The sequence below is a fragment of the Schistocerca nitens genome, chromosome 5 (assembly GCF_023898315.1).
Source record: "Schistocerca nitens isolate TAMUIC-IGC-003100 chromosome 5, iqSchNite1.1, whole genome shotgun sequence".
Classification (NCBI taxonomy): domain Eukaryota; kingdom Metazoa; phylum Arthropoda; class Insecta; order Orthoptera; family Acrididae; genus Schistocerca; species Schistocerca nitens.
In genome coordinates this window covers 350436747-350456315 of record NC_064618.1, presented here as the reverse complement: position 1 = coordinate 350456315, position 19569 = coordinate 350436747, and the positions used below count along the sequence as shown (strand labels likewise).

The following is a 19569-nucleotide window of genomic DNA, read 5'->3' as shown; positions in this document are numbered from 1 at the left end:
TGCATGTGTTACACTTTAGGATACATCATACAATTTGCCAGTAAAATTTTTAACAACAACATAAACGTCTGATCTTCTGGGCTCGAAATTCTTCTAAATGGCTCGTCATCAAAGAGTTGATATTTAAATGAGAGAGATTTCAGAAATTCATTGTATATGCTCTCACGTAGTTCAACATGTGTAAAAGGAAATTTACTTTACTTTGAAAGTAACACTTTTCAAACTGCCATTCTCAATATCTTCCCGCGATCTGTTACAAATAGGTTCGTTTCAGCAGTTGCCAGAGAGCACCACCACACTTGCGCAGCTACGATGACATAGGAAGCCCGTATGTTTGTAAAACAGTGAAAGATATTACATTATGTCATAAAAGAAACAAGACATCAGGGGATACTCCAAGAGCATGGGAATTTCGCAAACCAGATTAAAATGCATAATTCGGCTGAAAGTGCACATTTATATGTCCAGATTCCCAATGAAGTGGGCCTTCACTTGATATTAAGCTTTTCAGTGTGGTTTTAGGGATGTAAATTTTCTTTGAGTACCAGTACTGTATTATCTCATGTTTGGTTCTGTATTATGGCATAATGCCCTAGCCAATAGTGTGGAATTAAACACTTTGTTTCAAATACACTGACTGCCTCAGTGGAAAAGATTAATAAAATCCCAATTTCTTTAGCAAACCAACAAAAAAACTTCATTGTTCTGCAAGGCGATTAACGCTTAACTCTCAGAAAGGTGGAAATAAAATAAAATCTGACATAAATAACATATTTTAGCCTTCCGTAATTAGGTGAATTTATTTTAATTCACTTGATAGCTTCCAGCCACAGAACTCTGTTTTGTTTTCATTTCAAGTGAGAACAGTAAATGAAGAGGGAACAGCAAAGTCACTAATTGTAAGCACGGGTCATGTGCAGACTACCCACTTCCCCACTATAATTCAGGCTGCTCAGCACATCAGGCCCGCATCTACACTAGATAGTGGCGCTGCTCCCCCTCCCTCAAGAATTTGAGATACGACATTAAAAAAAAAAAATGTTCATTTTGTAGTACACATCTTTCTGAAGAGTCTGATACAAAAACATATGTGTTCGAGGAAATGTAAGACATGTTATTTGGTCTTCAGTGTGTCTAAGTGCAGTGTCTCGTCTCTTCACCCAACATTCTTCTATCGCATGTCACTGTATTTCGCCCTGTGGAATCGAAAAGTGTATATTTTGTAATGGATGCCATCAAACTATATTCAGGACAGTGGAAATTAAAATGTCCAGTGGAGCCTCTCCTGCTCCCAGTCAGCCAGTTCGACATCCTGCTCCTTTTTTAAAAAAGAACTCACAATTAATACTGGATGGTTGTAATTGTGAGAACAAGAACTCTTCAGAAAATTTGCACTCTTTATTACCTATTAACTAATAACTTGCCATTTTGTGCAACATAAAATTAAATACAGAATACATAAAACCAGTAAAGACAAGAGACGGGCAAGACAGTATACATTCCTTCAATCCTTAGCTCCGATCATGTTTTCTCTCTGATCTTGCTACAGCTTTTTGTGGTGTGCTTTCCTTTCTGCGAAAGAATCTATTACCTCATCAAAATTCGTCAAATGTTTTGCTACTTGAAAAACCGAAATGTAGTCTTCTAATACTGAAAAAGCTGTTAATACATATAGTACCCAAGACTGGTGTGGTTTCTCGATCTGATTACGTCTATTTTGTCACTGTCTGCCAGATAAAATAAAAATATCCCTTTGTAATATTGCAGCAATTTTAAAACACACCAAATAAACGAGACTTTTTGGCACAAATGGTCATTTTTATAACACAACAGAATATAATTCACAAAGTACCAATATCAAATGCCTATTAGACCTACCAAAAGCAAAAGGCTTTATGTTAGGAGGTAAGTTTCACATTTCATTTATACGCTCCAGTTTCTCAAACATGAGATCAAAAAGTACTAGTACAAAGTTTTTATATAAATTTGGAATCATCATATTCTTCCACAATTTGTGTGATGTCCGTGTTTCTTCTTCCTCGTTCTAACAATCAATCTTGTCATCACTAATTCTGCAACTACTCCTGCCATAGTCAGAATTTATTTGCTGGTTAACTTCACTAACCCTGTCAGAATCACTGGTTTAGTTATACCACGATAATTATCCGGTTAGGCATTGTTACATGTCTGTACAATGCGTTTTCCAAGCTACTTCCAGAATAGAACTTAAGCGGCGGCTAGCCAGGGACTGTATGACTGGCCGTTACTAGTGTAGCTATCTTGACAAAAATTTGTTGTCAAAATTTCATTTTCTTGGATACACCGAGAAGATTATATATTATCTTTCTTACCTGTTATTCCCGTTAGTCATTTATTTCTACTCTGGTATTCTGAATTATAACAACGCTGATCATTCGCAAACCCAATCAAACAGTCAGACAGCAATTGGCATTCATCTGTTCGGCTTTACTCTGCTCAGCTTGTATAGGCCCTCCCCCTTTTGTCTGCAAGTTTATTTCTAGATGTGACGAGGATTCCCCTGACAGAGACATCATGTACAGTATGCATGCAGTGCAAAATCAACTTATGATTAATTCAGAAATCAGCTTAAAATGTGTTCAAATATGTCCAAAAACCAACAGGGATGCGTTTCAAAATCATATGAATAATTGTGATGTTTAAAGCTTTCCCGGCATACTGATTGTTCCATAAAAACACGGGAAAACTGCTGGACATCAGTAACGTCCTACCACGATATTTCAGCGCAGAGTCTTCTGGCCATCTTCAGGTGAGTGCCACTGTAGTAGTACTACTACTACTACAGTGGCACTCACCTGAAGATGGCCAGAAGACTCTGTGCCGAAATATCGTGGCAGTACTACTACAGTGGCACTCACCTGAAGATGGCCAGAAGACTCTGCGCCGAAATATCGTGGCAGGACATTACTGATATCCGGCAGTTCTCCCGTGTTTTTATGGAATATATGAATAATTGATAGACTAAATGTAGTGATTCAAGAATTTCCACATACATTCTGGTTCTAAAACCAAACTCATTTGTAAATGTTAATTGTGTGTGTTTCTAAAGCTTGAAGTATGAGTGAAATACAAGAAGATGGAGATATTTATATCTCAGAAGAGAATTTTATGGAGTATAAATACATCGTGAATTGTCTACTTATTTAACAAGGATGGCAATCCGACTTTACACGTTCTATAGCCCAAACCATTAGAGCATGGCGACAGACGGAATCAGGACTTGAAGAAAGAGGAATTTTGAAATGAAATCAAGATAAAAAGATATTGTGAGTTGCTATAGTAACCATTAGTAACAAAACAGGGAAATTGTTTTGCTGAGTTGGATTCTGCATAAATGGTAAAAAGGGGTCAAAATTAATAATAAATACCAGACAAGAAAAGATGCAAGGAAACTTTCAACAGTTTAGGCTAAGAAGAGTTACAACGAGATCTATTTGACGACAAAGATCCAGTGTGGAGAGTAAGCAGCCTTTACACACATCATGGGGGTGTGGACCCCGTAAGCAGCAACAGACGCCAATGACGCCAGATGCTGCCCACCGGTGCTGATTACAAATCTGTTCACCGACACAGACGCTGAAACCAGCCTATGACGCTGCCAACGCCCATGCTATTCACCAGTGCTAATTCCACACCTGCAAGAGTTTGTATGCTTATATGTGAAACTTGTGGAGATGAAAATATACCTGAACTGAACTGAAAGTATGAGGGTACCAAGTTATTTCTATTGAGAGAGAGAGCATTTTTAGTTCCTCTAACCAGCATTATTTCTTCGGAGAAGAAGTTGTGGAGATTGACGCAGCCATATATCCAGAGAAGAGGATCGGCTAAACGTTTCAAGTAAGTTAACTGTAGTAAGAGAAGCATGAAGTTCACAATCCAGTTTTTCACCACTTCTCGTATCGCTGAAACCATTAGACGTGTGCTGGATGCTAGGTGCTTTGCGAAACGAGTTTTTTTTTCCCCCTTCAAGAACATGAATTTGATGCCCCCGCCCCCCCCCCCCCTCCCTCCCCCTGCTGCGCATGCGTGAACCTGACAGCTTGGGTGAGCCAGTAAAATTTTTCCCGGTAGCATCTAGCTGCTTGCTGCGACTGATTACACAGACAACAGCCACATTTCTGTAGCCCGAAGTGGGAGAAGTACTACTCATATGCAACTCAACTGTACATGCGCATGAGCCCGCTCGTACTTGCTAAAACAAATCTAATGTAAACAGTTAAGACACCACACTCATCAAAGGCAATTTGTTGTTATGAAGCATTGCATAGTCTTCCTAAAGCATTTGACACAGTTTGCTGTTGGCAGATGCTTGTATGAAGACTGTGTTGCTTGTATGGCACATCTACTTTGCAATTTAAGTTTTATTTTCGTTTTTTTTCCCTCTAGTTCATGTGTTATTGCTACAGTATTATTCTGCAGTAGCAGGATACAGTAATTCCCTTTGTTTGAGTATCGGTTCTTACCAATCAAAATTACCAATCAAAATTACAAAAATTTAACTGAAAAGTGAAACAATGAAAAATTCTCAGAATTCTAAAAAATTCATGGGTTTTTCCCGGTTTTCTTATGGCTGAAAAAATTCCTGGGTTTTTCGCGGATTTCCCAGATGCCCCATATTGTAAACACCCTGAGAATGGTGACAAGCTGCCTTATTAGCAGGCATGTAGAATGGATGACAGTGAAGATGAATGGACAGGAGAGCTGTGTTGAGTGTTCTGTGAAAACTCTTTGCCTACAGACTTATAGAAGGCAAACTAGTGGTGAGTATGAGAAGTGAGGTATAATACATATCGTTAACAAAGATTTTGTCCACTCCTCCCCATAGAGGTTGTACATTTTGGAGGAGACCATAATATCCTAGCGCAGGGAAAACAATATATTTAAAAACTATATTTCTCTTTGAGATGTAAGCACAATGACCTCCTTTGTGCTAGTTGTTGGTTCCCTCTGACAGATTTCATATTCCATTACATTCACAGACAGGTTCTCTTTAGACCTGGCCATGAAAGGATTGGAATGAAATCTGCCAGAATTTATAGTTTCAATGTTTTATGTTACTGATCTCCTTGCTAGTGAAATGTGGGTAATGGATACCTCGCAACTGCACTTGCAAGAGCATATGTTTGTGTTTATGCCTTTTGATCTATGTCAGAGTAGAATTTTTAGTTTTTGCAACCTATTTTAGTCACTGAGACAAAAGATGTAATGAATGTGAATCAATTCACACAACTTCCTTCACCCTATTGTAAAGCACTCCCATAGAGTTTCTTGTCAACCAGAAAACTGCAGATCTGCTCCACGCTGTGATCTGCTCCAAGCTGTGTGATCACAAGAAAAATTGAAGTACAAATCTGGATGTGCGCTCTGACTCCTGCTGTATGAAATGCCTTTGCAGCATCAGTCATGTGGTTAACTCCCTATTACATGAAGCTGCTATGTGGCCATATCATTGGTGGTTATAACTTGACAAGAGTTTGGTATGCAAGGAAATTCTTTGAACACAAGAAGCCTTCCCTAACAAATTACAGCAAATGTTAAGATAAAAGTGGTTCAGTAAAAAAAGAGAGGAAGAGGAAGAAACAACCTTGTTATTGATTATTTACTCACTTCACAAACTTCCTCACACCCATTTAAGTTTCACCACAGCTCTCCTTTTTTAGTTATTTCATATGAATATTCACGATAAGCTGACATGAGACATGCCATGATTTGAGCTGAGGGAGTTACATTTAGAGTTGAAACAAGCATTTACCAATGTTTGGTATTTCAGAAGCCATGCTGAATCTTAGCATTTGTTAAAAAAGATCAAAAGCAGTTTGCTGGAGTGAAAATTGTAGAGAATGCTAGTACCAAAATGCTTTTACTCAATAGAGGACATCTCAAATGATTATATTCTTATCTGAGTAGGATACGGCAAAGATACCGTATTTACTTGAATCTAAGCCGCACTCGAACCTAAGCCGCACATGAAAAATGAGACTCGAAATCAAGGAATAAAAATTTTCCCGAATCTAAGCCGCACCTGAAATTTGAGACTCGAAATTCCAGGGCAGAGAAAAGTTTTAGATTCCACCTCCAAATCGAAACAAAGTTTGTCCATTGTAATATGAGGCACAATTTAGGTCGAATGAATGACGATACAGCTACAGTAGTTTGGTTCGAGTCGTAAGCTTAGCAGTTAAGCTTTACCAGGTAGCCATTGCTGTGTGTCAGGCGCTCTGTCCTTATTTATATGGGTACGGTACCCTGCCTTTTTCACGTGCTTTGTCTAGTTTGAAGTGATTGCTTATTTTTCTTTGATCTGATAAGTGCCGTTCTCTTTGTTATAGGTGTTTACACCACTCTAAGCTGAAAATGCATTACTGTACTGTGTCATGCATTGTTTGTCGCATTCTGATGATGAGTGTTTTACGACCTGTCGCCGCCCGCGGCATGGCTTGCTTTTGTGCGCGCTACCCCCGCATACAATTAAAAAAAAAAAAAGAGAGAGGAATCGTTTCTTTAGCGAAACAATGGCAAGGGACTGCTATTTGTTGTTACTTACACTGTTGCTTTCTTTGATAATGATCAACAAGAACCAAATAATAGACTGCGTATGATAGAAGATGTTCTGTATGAGAGTTCAGCAAAAATTTTTCTGCGTTTGATTGGTTGGTTTAAGGATTAAAGGGACCAAACTGCAGAGGTCATCGGTCCCTTTTTCCAAAATACTAAAAATACCCACAGAGAATAAAAAATGTTCAACAGAATAGGAGACAGACGACACAGAACAAAAGAAACATAGACAAGGATTCTGCGTTTGAAAATCTTTGCAGACGCCTCCTTAGTACCGGTACATTACATTCTGCACAGAAACTAGAGTCATCTTAGATTTAAAAATCTAGTCAACTGCCGTGCTTCCTTTCTGACTGTATCACTATTAGGCATAAGAATAATACGAATATAAACAAGACATGATATGTATATTCTTCCGCATTTGCTGTTGTCTCACTCTAGTTTCGTAGTTCATTAGGCAGACAGGATTTAAATGAGATAGCAGGATTTAAATGAGATAGCAGCAAACATGAAAGAATACATGGCAAAATGTTTATACTCGTATTATTCTTATGGTGAAGAGAATACTGCATGTGATTCACAATTCATAAAAGTTCCTATCAGCAACCATCTCTTCTCACAGGTAGGAAAAAATTCAGAACGTAGAGCTGGCCATATTGACACACATCCCAAATAGTCTTGCCAGTCGGATTTTCATAGTACATTGAAATGCTGCTACAATCGAAGATGAACAATATGGAATTTGTATTTACTTCGTTGGAGAATGTATGAAAATGGAGTGGTCGAAACTCGGGGCGGAGAAAAAAGCTCGTCTTCCACCTTTTTTTTTTAAATTTATTTACTGACGCAGAGGTTTTTGCGCCAGTATTTATCTTTGTGCCTGCAAAGTATGCCTGTGTAGCACTACATATATTCGATGGCAGAAGTTAGTTGTGGCGGCACCTACCAACATTTTTTAGAACTTCCGCTTACACTTTGCACTCGATTCTAAGCCACAGGCAGTTTTTTGGATTACAAAAAACCGGAAAAAAAGTGCGGCTTCGCTTCGAGTAAATACGGTATCTGAAATACATACACATACACAGAAATTTTCCAACAATGATTCATTTTTTGTGTGGTGTCTAATATTAAATGATGTATTACAGTTAGATTTTGCAATATCGAAACACGCCATAACTACAATTTAGTATCTTATAATGCTGATGAGTCTCCTATACACACAGTTAATAATTTAAGTTATGAGACAAAAAACTTCTGATTCCAAAATACCAATCCATTTTGAGTTGCTTTACATATTTTAACTTAAGATTACTAAATACTGAAATATAACACCCGTTACTGCTGACAGATTTATATTCAGTTCTGGGTTGCCCAGGAAGATTATCCTGCTGAGCTCTCTTACATGACTAGATGATTGTATCAACCAGTGCTTCAGGTGACTAACTAGACAGTTGTCGATTTGAGAATCATATTTCATTTTCATACCATAAGCTACTACAGATATTAAAGTTGAAGTCCTGCATTATCCAGATTATTTCATCTAACAGCCCTCCACCAAATAGACACACAGAACAACTTTAAGTTTATGGATACTCTGTTCATGATACTTACATTCAACCAGAGATCATTTCACATGATGTTGTTGTTGTTGTTGTTGTCGTCGTCTTCAGTCCAGAGACTGGTTTGATGCAGCTCTCCACGCTACTCTATTCTGTACATCTCCCAGTACCTACTGCAACCTACATCCTACTGAATCTGCTTAGTGTATTCATCTCTTGGTCTCCCTCTATGATTTTTACCCTCCACGCTGCCTTCCAATACAAAATTGGTGATCCCTTGATGCCTCAGAACATGTCCTACCAACCCTTCTTCTAGTCAAGTTGTGCCACAAATTTCTCTTCTCCCCAATTCTATTCAATACCTCCTCATTAGTTATGTGATCTACTCATCTAATCTTCATCATTCTTCTGTAGCACCACATTTCGAAGGCTTCTATTCTCTTCTTGTCTAAACTATTTATCGTCCATTTTTCACTTCCATACATGGCTACAGTCCACACAAATACTTTCAGAAATGACTTCCTAACACTTAAATCAATACTCGATGTTAACAATTTTCTCTTCTTCAGAAACGCTTTCCTTGCCACTGCCAGTCTACATTTTATATCCTCTCTACTTTGACCATCATCAGTTAGTTTGCTCCCCAAATAGCAAATATCATCTACTACTTTGAGTATCTCATTTCCCGATCTAATACCCTCAGCATCACCCAATTTAATTCAACTACATTCCATATCCCCATTTTGCTTTTGTTGATATGCATCGTATATCCTCCTTTCAAGACACTGTCCATTCCATTCAACTGCTCTTCCAGGTCCTTTGCTGTCTCTCTCAGAATTACAATGTCATCGGCAAACCTCAAAGTTTTTATTTTTTCTCAATGGATTTTAATTCCTACACCATTTTTTTTCTTTTGTTTCCTTTACTGCTAGCTCAATATACAGATTTAATAAAATCGGGGATAGGCTACAGCCCTGTCTCACTCCCTTCCCATCCACTGCTTCCCTTTCATGCCCCTCGACTCTTATAACTGCTATCTGGTTTCTGTACAAATTGTAAATAGCCTTTCGCTCCCTGTATTTTACCCCTGCCACCTTCAGAATTTGAAAAAGAGTATTCCAGTCTACATTGTCAAAATCTTTCTCTAAGTCTACAAATGCTAGAAACGTAGGTTTGCCTTTCCTTAATCATCTTCTAAGATAAGTCGTAGGATCAGTATTGCCTCACATGTTCCAACATTTCTGCGGAATCCAAACTGGTCATCCCCAAGGTCAGCTTCTAGCAGTTTTTCCATTCATCTGTAAATAATTCATGTTAGTATTTTGCAGCTGTGAGTTATTTAATTGATAGTTCAGTAATTTTCACATCTGTCACCACCTGCTTTCTTTGGGATTGGAATTATTATATTCTTCTTGATGTCAGAGTATTTCGCCTGTCTCATACATCTTGCTCACCAGATGGTAAAGTGTTGTCAGGGCTGGCTCTCCCAAGGCTATCAGTAGTTTGGTTGGTTGGTTGGTTTGGGGAAGGAAACCAGACAGCGAGGTCATCGGTCTCATCGGATTAGGGAAGGATGGGGAAGGAATTCGGCCGTGCCCTTTGAAAGGAACCATCCCGGCATTTGCCTGGAGCGATTTAGGGAAATCACGGAAAACCTAAATCAGGATGGCCGAACGCGGGATTGAACCGTCGTCCTCCCGAATGCGAGGCCAGTGTCTAACCACTGCGCCACCTCGCTCGGTTTATCAGTAGTTCTAATGGAATGTTGTCTACCCCCGGGGCCTTGTTTCGACTCAGGTCTTTCAGTGCTCTGTCAATCTTTTCACGCAGTATCATATCTCTCGTTTCATCTTCATCTACATCCTCTTCCATTTCCATAATATTGTCCTCAAGTACATCGCCCTTGTAGAGACCCTCTATATGCTGCTTCCACCTTTCTGCTTTCCCTTTTTTGCATAGAACTGGGTTTCCATCTGAGCTCTTGATAATCATACAAGTGGTTCTCTTTTCTCCAAAGGTCCCTCTAATTTTCCTGTAGGCAGTATCTATCTTACCCTTAGTGATACATGCCTCCACATGTTATACTTTCAAAATAATCTGTGATAATAAGCCTGCTTTTTCATATCCATTTCAGTTGTATGGGATGGTATTATCATTGCAAATGCTAGATTGTTTAATTACTTTGTCATGAAGTGCATAATTCATAATGGACCCCCCCATCCACTCCCCATAACACCGATACAAACTAGACAGAATCTCATTTCTGAAGCTTCTGGAGTCCATACAGCAAGACAAGAGTTGTGACAGTTGCAGTGGTCGTGGTAAATTTGCTTCGTGGGTCCAAGAAGGGTGTGTGTGTGTGTGTGTGTGTGTGTGTGTGTGTGTGTGTGTGTGTGTGTCCCATTAATTCTGTGAGTCAGTCAGCTATGCAAGAAAAACTGCTTCCTGGGGTGCAGAGTAGACAACTTTAGTAAAAGAAGCTACGCTGAAATATCAAGCACGCAAATTTATACATAGACTGTGAGTTCAGTTTGAAAGGGAAAGGCACAATGCTGGGCCTTTGATACCAGTGTGTAAAGTGATTCACTGGGTGGCAGAAGCATTGAACATCTCTACAGTGACAGTGAAGACAGTCACAACTGATAAAGAGGCTACCAATTGAGCTTAGAGCACTATTACTGTGACATCTGGAAAGTCAAGGAACAGATTGTGTCATATGATTGAAACAGATAACTTTGACCAAAGTGCTATCAGGCATCACATCAACACATACTACAACAAGAAGGAGTAACAGACACTTAAAAAGTTGATAACATCACTGTTGGACAGTGGTTCTTTCACAGGCAGAATGACAAGTCTTCTCCATTGTTTAGCAAAAAATTGGCTTCCAGTGGAAAAAGTTCTATTCAGGAAGAAAGGTACTAAGGGGACATGGTGACAATGTGGCATGGAGCTGTCATTTGCTGCATGAATTGCTAGCACTGAATCTGGAGAATGTAACATGGATTGATGAAACATGGGGCATTGTGCATCACACATGATCTGTCATGTGGGCAGATAACATGCACCACGGAAGTATGAGCAAGCCAAATGTTAAGGGAGTGGCACTAATTATTTTTCATGCTGGCTCCATGAACGGTTCTGCACCTGGTGCTGTGATGATGTTTCAGTCAAAAAAACCTTAATTACCATGATAAAATGAATGCAGATAGATTAAAAGACTAGTTTGTGACTCATTTGCTACCAAATATCAGTTCTGGTAGCAATGGACAATGCACTGTACCATTCTGTTCAGTTTAATAATGCACCAACAGCTGATCCAAGGAGAGAAAAAATAGCCAACTAGTTGAAAGATAATAGAATAAACTTTGAATAGAATATGCAAAAAGAGGAACTTGGGGAATAAGTGAAAAAATACAAGCCATAAAAGAAACAGTGTGTAACTGACACATTAGCAGAGAACTGTGGTCACAGAGTTGAACATCTTCCACCATACCACTGCCATTACAATGCCATCAAACTTATCTGGATTAAAAAAAAAGTAGATATTGTCGAGCGAAACAAAATCTTTACAATGCGACACACAGAGAAGGCTGGTAACTGAGGCTGTCACACAAATAATGCTAGAAAATTGGAAGAACGTTGTGAGCCATGTGTGGAAAGAGATTACAACATTGAACACAGAAGAATGCAAAACAAAATATTATAATTTCTTTAACAGACAATGAGGACAGCACCAGTGAAGATACCAAAGCCTGTGTGGTCGTGATGAGAGGTTAGCAACCGGGTGATGACGACCTTGGGTTTTCTGTTCTCCCACGCAAAAAAATAAAGGTAACGTCTTCATTCGATATTTTACACTTATTATTCGTACATTTTGCTGTACCCTGACAAAGTCAAAAATCTATTTACTTGTGTATGTGTAAGGAGGCTAACACTGCTAGCGCATGGAGAGAGAAAAAAAATTGCAATCAAGGAACACATTATTCACATTATTCAGTAAAATGCTACCAACAAAAATGCAGCAATGAATCATGTGGCATTATTAGGATCTGTAGCCCCGGCTGCCTTGGGGCCAAAGGGCAGAAGGGGCAGGTCTGTCATCCCACTCCCCACCCAACCCATAGCTGGCCCACTGCACTTCCATACTGAATACTGGCAACTGCACTGGCAACTGTCTCTCCTTACAGAGTACAGTTTTTATTAGTAATTTGGAAATAATTTTATTTTCTGTTTAATTTCAAATTATGATGAGTTTTTGTCATTTTAATATTTCCAAGCCACTGCTTTTAAACTGTCTGGGACATCCATCATTTTCAGTGAATTTTGACCTGTTGTTTCATTTTCGATAATCATAAACGTACCACTGCCAAATATAAGTCTGAATTTAAGGGTAGGTCATTTACATAAAATAACAGAATATTGAACCAAAAATGGAACATTGGGAATCTCTTCAACATCATTACCTTAGCTGTGGAAATTTTCAGTGTTTACCTTTAGGAGGCAAGAATTTAATGCTGTTAATAGACACACATGAAAGTAGATCAATATAGCTTAGATTTCAGAAATATTAATTTATTCCTTGGGGAGGAGAGGGGGACACGATGGAGGAGATAAATATATTAGAAGAAGAAAAATGAAATGAACAGTGCAATTAAGAAACGGAATGAAAAGGTGTTAATAGAGGCAGAGGTAAGAGGAAATGGACAACAATGATGGGGAAAAACTGATTTTGTGTGTGTGTGTGTGTGTGTGTGTGTGTGTGTGTGTTTTCCTGTATCTGATGATGTTTAATTTCCTTCTCTGAAGTATAATTTTAATCTAATCAAAATATTTTTTTTTCTCATTGTGTATCTTTCTAATTTATACAACAATGAAGCATGTTTTATACAATCAGAAGCCTTCATATGGTCACTGAAGGCTCCTTTGACTTTCATAACATATTCTTTTCTTTGATTAATTCACTGAATTTTACGTAGCAATGATACACTTTTTTTTTTAAAAAGAAAAGAAAGGTTGAAATAACAAGAAGTTATGAGTACGGGAACTGCATCTTTATTGACTAGGCCTATAGATCCAAAACATATGAAGAACAGATTTTCAAAGTTAAATGTTTAAAATTGACAATATGACGATTCACTAGCACTCACTCAATAGCTGCCAAACTGTTGACCAAACTGTGTGTTGGGAAAGAAGAAAGGGCACAAAAAAGCTACAACCAACTTGCTGAACAAAAATTGATGGGAACAGTTGTTTCCAGACCAACAATGCATCATCAAGATAATTATCTGGAAAAGGCGACATCAGAAACGGGCTCTAAATACACAGAATTACTATTTCTGTTTGCATACGGAACTGAAGCAGAAGAGTCCAAGATTACTATATAAATAAGTACTCTTACGCTATGGCAATGCATCTGCTCATGACCACAGACGTTGGAATGGGAAAAGCACTATACATAAGCATTACGAGAAATTTTAACTATTTTTCCTGAAGTAGCAAAAATTAATGGAATAAAACTGAACTACATCTATTCCATTCAATGAAAATATAAATTATTGATTTTGCTGTTTACTATGTCATCTGAAAAATTTACAATCCAAATCCTGAAGCTACTTCCTGTAGACACAAAACTAATTTATCATATTTGCCCCAGTCCTCAGCTCAGTTTAAGTGGGGATAAGTCTGTCAAAGCTTAACACACAACTTAACATAGTCGCATCTCACTGAATGTGCATTTGGTACATAAAAGACAATTTTTGAATCAATAAGATTTAATTTATTTTAAATAAACTGTGTCACACAGATCTGTAATACAATGCGGGTGTTAGAATGTAGTAAATATCAGCAATGATGAATATTTAATGATGAAATTGGCAATATTAAAGCAACGAGAAATGTCAGAACATATCATGCAGCAGGGGATATGTTTGAGTATATTCAGACGGCAGCATTTTTAAAAAAAAGAAAGAAAACAACAATGCTGTATTGACTGCCTCAGTTACTGAATTTTTCACATATATAGGTGTCTTCCTACACTTATTTTAAGTGATAAGCACAAATGTTACATTTTCAAAGTATGAAAAAAATATCATCTGTAATTAGAGACCAAATAAACTACTCTTTAACTCCCCTTTTCCACCGAAGTGTAGTAATCTTTAATTTGCTTAAAATCAATTACGTAATTTTTACACCAGCATATATGTAGCAATAGCAACTCTATGTTAACAATCATATTTAAATCAATACAAAAATAGAACAAGCATAGAAAAGTTGCTAACTCCATAGTACCCAACTAACTATGGTGCTATAACATAAAAGATCAGTCTTTAGTCTACTGAAACCTTACTTGACTAACAGAATACCATCTGTGTGGGAAAGGTGCATAACTGACCTTTAAATGGGACAGAAATACTAAATTTAATTGCATCTTCTAATTATCTAACTTGAGATGTGCTCTATTACGGATTTAATTTGTATGAATGGTCTCGATTCTGAGCAAGTCATAGAAACTTACTTCTTTACACAGACACAATTTACTTATGTATCACCTGGAGTAAAAATCATCATCATTATCATCTGCACTATAGTGTAGTATTTTGATTAAACTACTTAGGACAAATACCAGCAAGTCAACAATTATGAAAGAAACATGAAATCAAGCAAAGGTAGGTAAACCATATACAAAAAAGTTACAATGGAAAAATTCAATCTGCAAAAGTGTTGCACTATTAAACTGAGTTGCTAGCACGACAGTCCCACTTCATCATCAGCATGCACTATGTTACCCAAGTCTAACCTGAATTACAGTATAAAACAGTGAAAAAACAGATCACTTTTTCATCTTTTTTTTTTTTAAAAAAAAAGAACACTGTAACTGAGAAACTAAGCCCTACAAGAACAAACAAAAATTTGTACTGAAAAAATGAAAACATTGTGGTTTCAACTATCTACTATAAGACATGCACCAAGGATAGCAAAGCAAGCACAATAATGAAGTAAAGAAAATAGGTTTTAAAAAATGCTAATAAAGTTGGGATAAAATTACTAAACTTCACCATTCAGACTCTTTGCAAATAAAACTAATATGTTTTAAAAATGAAACCAACCAGGAATTAATAGAGAGCTCACTTTGTGGATTTATTTTATGTTATTTATACAGTATTACTGAGCCCTTTACCTGTAGTAATGTGTAATTGCGGTATCTGTGCTGTAACTCAGGTAATTAGATCAAATAATTTATTGATATCAGGTATTTGATCATTTCGAATAAGAAATCACACTTTCAGTCATTAAAACTATAACATTACGAAGGACTGCAAATAACGAAATTTTACTGACTACGCATATACTGCATAGAAGGAAGAATACATAATTAACTTTTTTGGTGATTTGGGGGTGTACATGTTGCAAAATGTAGTCCACAGAGTTGCCACCAGTGGCAGCAACAAGGACTCTAATCTGATTTATCATTGAGTTAACTGAGCTTGGATGAAAACTACAGGTACGTCAGTGCACGCTGCTTCAACTACAGTGATTCGCATGAGGAACATAACATGTAATCAATGATAGGTAATTATCTATTTAATCAAATTACAGCACTTTATCCTATACTTTTAGGCAGGGCAAGTTATTGGTATGTCACTGGCATTGCTTTGCAAGCAAACACTGTAACATCAATTGTTTATTGCACTAGCCTCAACTGTCTGAAACACACATCACTGGATGTGACGCAATAATGTTTTCCAGATCTTGTAGCACCTCTCAATGTATCTTTTGAACAGGTGTTTGTAAGATCTTTTGTGATTATTGTGATCAGCTTCCCAGTGTAAACATGCCATTAAGCTCAGAATATACTTCAGAAACTGATGTTTTGGTGGCAGACAGTCACAACAAGCATCGATGGGGCATTAAACACAGATATCCTCCTCCTCCTCCTCCTCCTCCTCCTCCTCCACAGCATGCACTATGTTGCAGAAGTGTTGAGAACTACACATTTCATAATTTCCAGAAACAGAAGAAGGTACAGGGAAACTGAAGGCTATGCAAAGAAATCAGGATCAGGTATGAGAAGAGAAAAATCAGCTAGAGATTATCACTCCTTACAACTTAAAATGCTTCGCAATCATCATACCACACCACCACAGAAGCACGAAATCAACTCCACCTATTTCAAGAGCGGCAATGTTATTGAGAGAGCCACCCAAAGAAGATGGGAAGAAGCCAATCTTCAATCCAGAAGACCTGCTACAGGCCCGGACCTCATCAGATGGCATTGCACAGCTCGACTACATTTTGCATCATAGTATTGTAACTAGACAGTACGACAAAGGGATAAAATGTTGTTAACTGATGAGTCACGTATTTGCCCTGAGATCACCTGACAATAGAGAAAGGGTCTGGAGAAGGCCTGGGGATAAGTATTGTCCTTGTACATTCTCATCCAAGACTTCTTGTACATTCTCAACCCATGACAATTATTCAGAGTGTTTCTCAGATGGTGTGGGCAGGAATCAGTATGACAGCAAGGAAGCATTTTATCTTCATGTAGTCTCACAGCACACGCAGAGGAAATCCTTTTGGAGCATTTTGTGCCTTTCTCTCCATTTATTGGTGATGTATTTCCAATATGCATGAGAAGGGACACTCACATGTTGTGAGAATTATTCAAGAGTTCCCGATGATGCAGAAAGTCAACCCTCGGCTTGTCCTACTTGGAGTCCTGATTTGTATCCTATTAAGCATGTATGGGACCAGCTAGGGAGAAGTACTCATCAGCACAAATGAGAGGCCCTACAGGACCTATGGGAATACCTACTAGAAGTATGGAATATGATTCCTCCAGAGGACATAGCAGTGTCAATCAGGAGCATGCCTGAAAGCTCAGATGTTGTGATAGGTGTAAGAGGGGGTAATACATGCTTTTGAAGGTGCAATACGAAGCCTGAAGCGAAGTACAGAAAATCAAGATAAAGGTGCAGTACCTTCACGAGCTACCTCAATTTGCTCAAGCGTGATTTCATTCGTGTTACTTCTGCACCTCTGGCTTAATTTGTTTATAATTATCTTTTGTTCATTATTAAACATCTAACTAAACTGTATCAAAATATTTTATCATATGGCTAGTGCCATAAAAGTGAATGGAATTTAAAATAATTTTTTTTAAGAAATTGAAGTGTTGCATTTTTCATGCTGGTCAGTGTATATGCCAGGATTCATCAATCATAGTGGCTGGTGAGTGATGCAACACCAGTCTCTCAGCAACTCACGATCAGATGTTTTCAACAGGTGAGAGACCTGTAAACTTGCAGGCCAGGGCAACTGTTGAAAAACCCCTGCACTGAGGCTAAGTCAGAACAGAACTGTCAACATTTGGTGCTGCATTATCTTGTTGAAAGACACTGTCATTAAGACCCTGAAGATAGGGCACTGCAACTGGTCTTAACAAGTAGAAATGTAATGCCTGCTTCCTTAATTACTGGTTATGCAAACCAGAAGTGATCATTTGTATATCCACTGGGCCCTTGTACCACCATTATGTAAGGTACTGGGTCCGTATAACAATGTTGAATGCAATCTGGCAATGTTCATTTTCTTGGAGCCTCCACACATGGATACATACATCAATCATGATGCCATTCACAGAACCAGGACCATCTGAAAAGATGGCACGGTACCACTCATGTTCCAGTATTGTCACTGGGGACATCTCTCTGTTGCTCCATCACAGGAAGCCGTAACACTGGTTACCAAGCTAACAGTTCACTGTGATTCAGACATCGTCACACCATCTCCAGCAAGACAAGTATCCATGTGGGCAAAGGACTTTAAGTACCTACACACTCCTGCATGCTTGATCAAATGGCTCTGAGCACTATGGGACTCAACTGCTGAGGTCATTAGTCCCCTAGAACTTAGAACTAGTTAAACCTAACTAACCTAAGGACATCACAAACATCCATGCCCGAGGCAGGATTCGAACCTGCGACCGTAGCGGTCTTGCGGTTCCAGACTGCAGCGCCTTTAACCGCACGGCCACTTCGGCCGGCTGCATGCTTGATCAAAAACACATCTGCTGTATCGGGTGCTAATCACCTGGTGCCATTTAAATCCTGCCTGGAATTGGACATGACCCTCCTCCAACCATTGTTCCATATTCACATGACAGTCACGAGATCCTGGTGAATGCGAGCAGCAATACTGCTAAACAATAAAATGCAGACTTGATGGGCCACTATACTCTTCGTTTTCAAATTTCGACACATGCTTGTAGACATTTCCCCTCCTTGCAAGGGACATAACATGATTTTCGCAGAAACAACCAACATTCAAATGTATTTTCAGAATGAGAATCCTGTTGCATAAAATTTTCTTATGTACAGTAAGTAGGCAGTGCTACTCCAACCTACAGTGTGTCACTGCACTGAAATGTTAATAATTTGAATACCCAAGTTTGTACATTTATGCCAATTTGACATTTGTTGTGTGCCGCCTTAACGGTTTCACACATTCAATGGCCAGCAGTGAATATTATGATACCACAATAAATCCTGGAGACAGTAACTAGAAACTAAATTTTGATTGGTTGTGTATTAAAGATACGTGAAAAGCAATTTTGTTTCAGAACTTGAAAAGGCAGTAAAATAATGCATTGAAAAGATGCAAGGAAATACTTCTCTTTGGTGTAAGCCTATTAACACATTATATTATACCTATATATTTCACGAAGTTCACTGAATAGGTACAAACCTCTGTTTTGAAAACTGCAGAGAAATCTCCAGATTCGGTTGATTTATAGAATACAAGGTATGGATTTAAATGTCCAAAGAAAAACAGGAATGTTTTCTTCTCCAGGTTGTGTCCACTGAACTCTAGAATAACTTCATCTTTACAGGATGAGAGTTCCTCAGAAGTAACAACCACAAAGCTTTGATGATCCCCCACAGGTTGACTTGCATTTGATTGCAGAGGAAGCTGAACCTGGACGGCAACAAAAGAAAATCATCAGATTAATTTGTTAGTTCCTCAGGCTGCTATTTTGCTGAAAAGTAAATTATAAGGTAAGTACCATTTGCAAAGGTTCAGTTTTCAACATAATAAAAAAATTGGAAACTGTGACATTTTTCTGCTGTGTTTCATTATATTGTATGTATTAGCTTACAGCTAATGCCATTTCACACCTCTCAACATTTGAGGTCTTCCCCATCCCACTCTTGGTGACTCCTGAAGTACAAAACTTTTTTGATATATCCTAAGCAGTCAACATCATTTCACTTTTCTCTGTAGAGGCCATCTCTGTATCTTCTTTGGTTCTCTATTATGATCTGTTCATTCTAAACGGCAACGCCTGGTAACATCTCCTCTCAATACTTTCCATAATGATCCTTCACACTCTCATAATTTTATTTTTAAT

General features: G+C 38.2%; 1 protein-coding gene across 1 annotated transcript in view; it reads right to left on the bottom strand.

The window, feature by feature from the left end:
* LOC126259618 (copine-8-like) overlaps positions 1–19569 on the bottom strand; it is a 174476-nt gene that overhangs the window by 43471 nt on the left and 111436 nt on the right. Inside the window, exon 3 of the mRNA XM_049956532.1 lies at positions 18906–19136. Coding sequence (XP_049812489.1) covers positions 18906–19136 — 231 coding nt within the window. The remainder of the gene's footprint in view (positions 1–18905; positions 19137–19569) is intronic.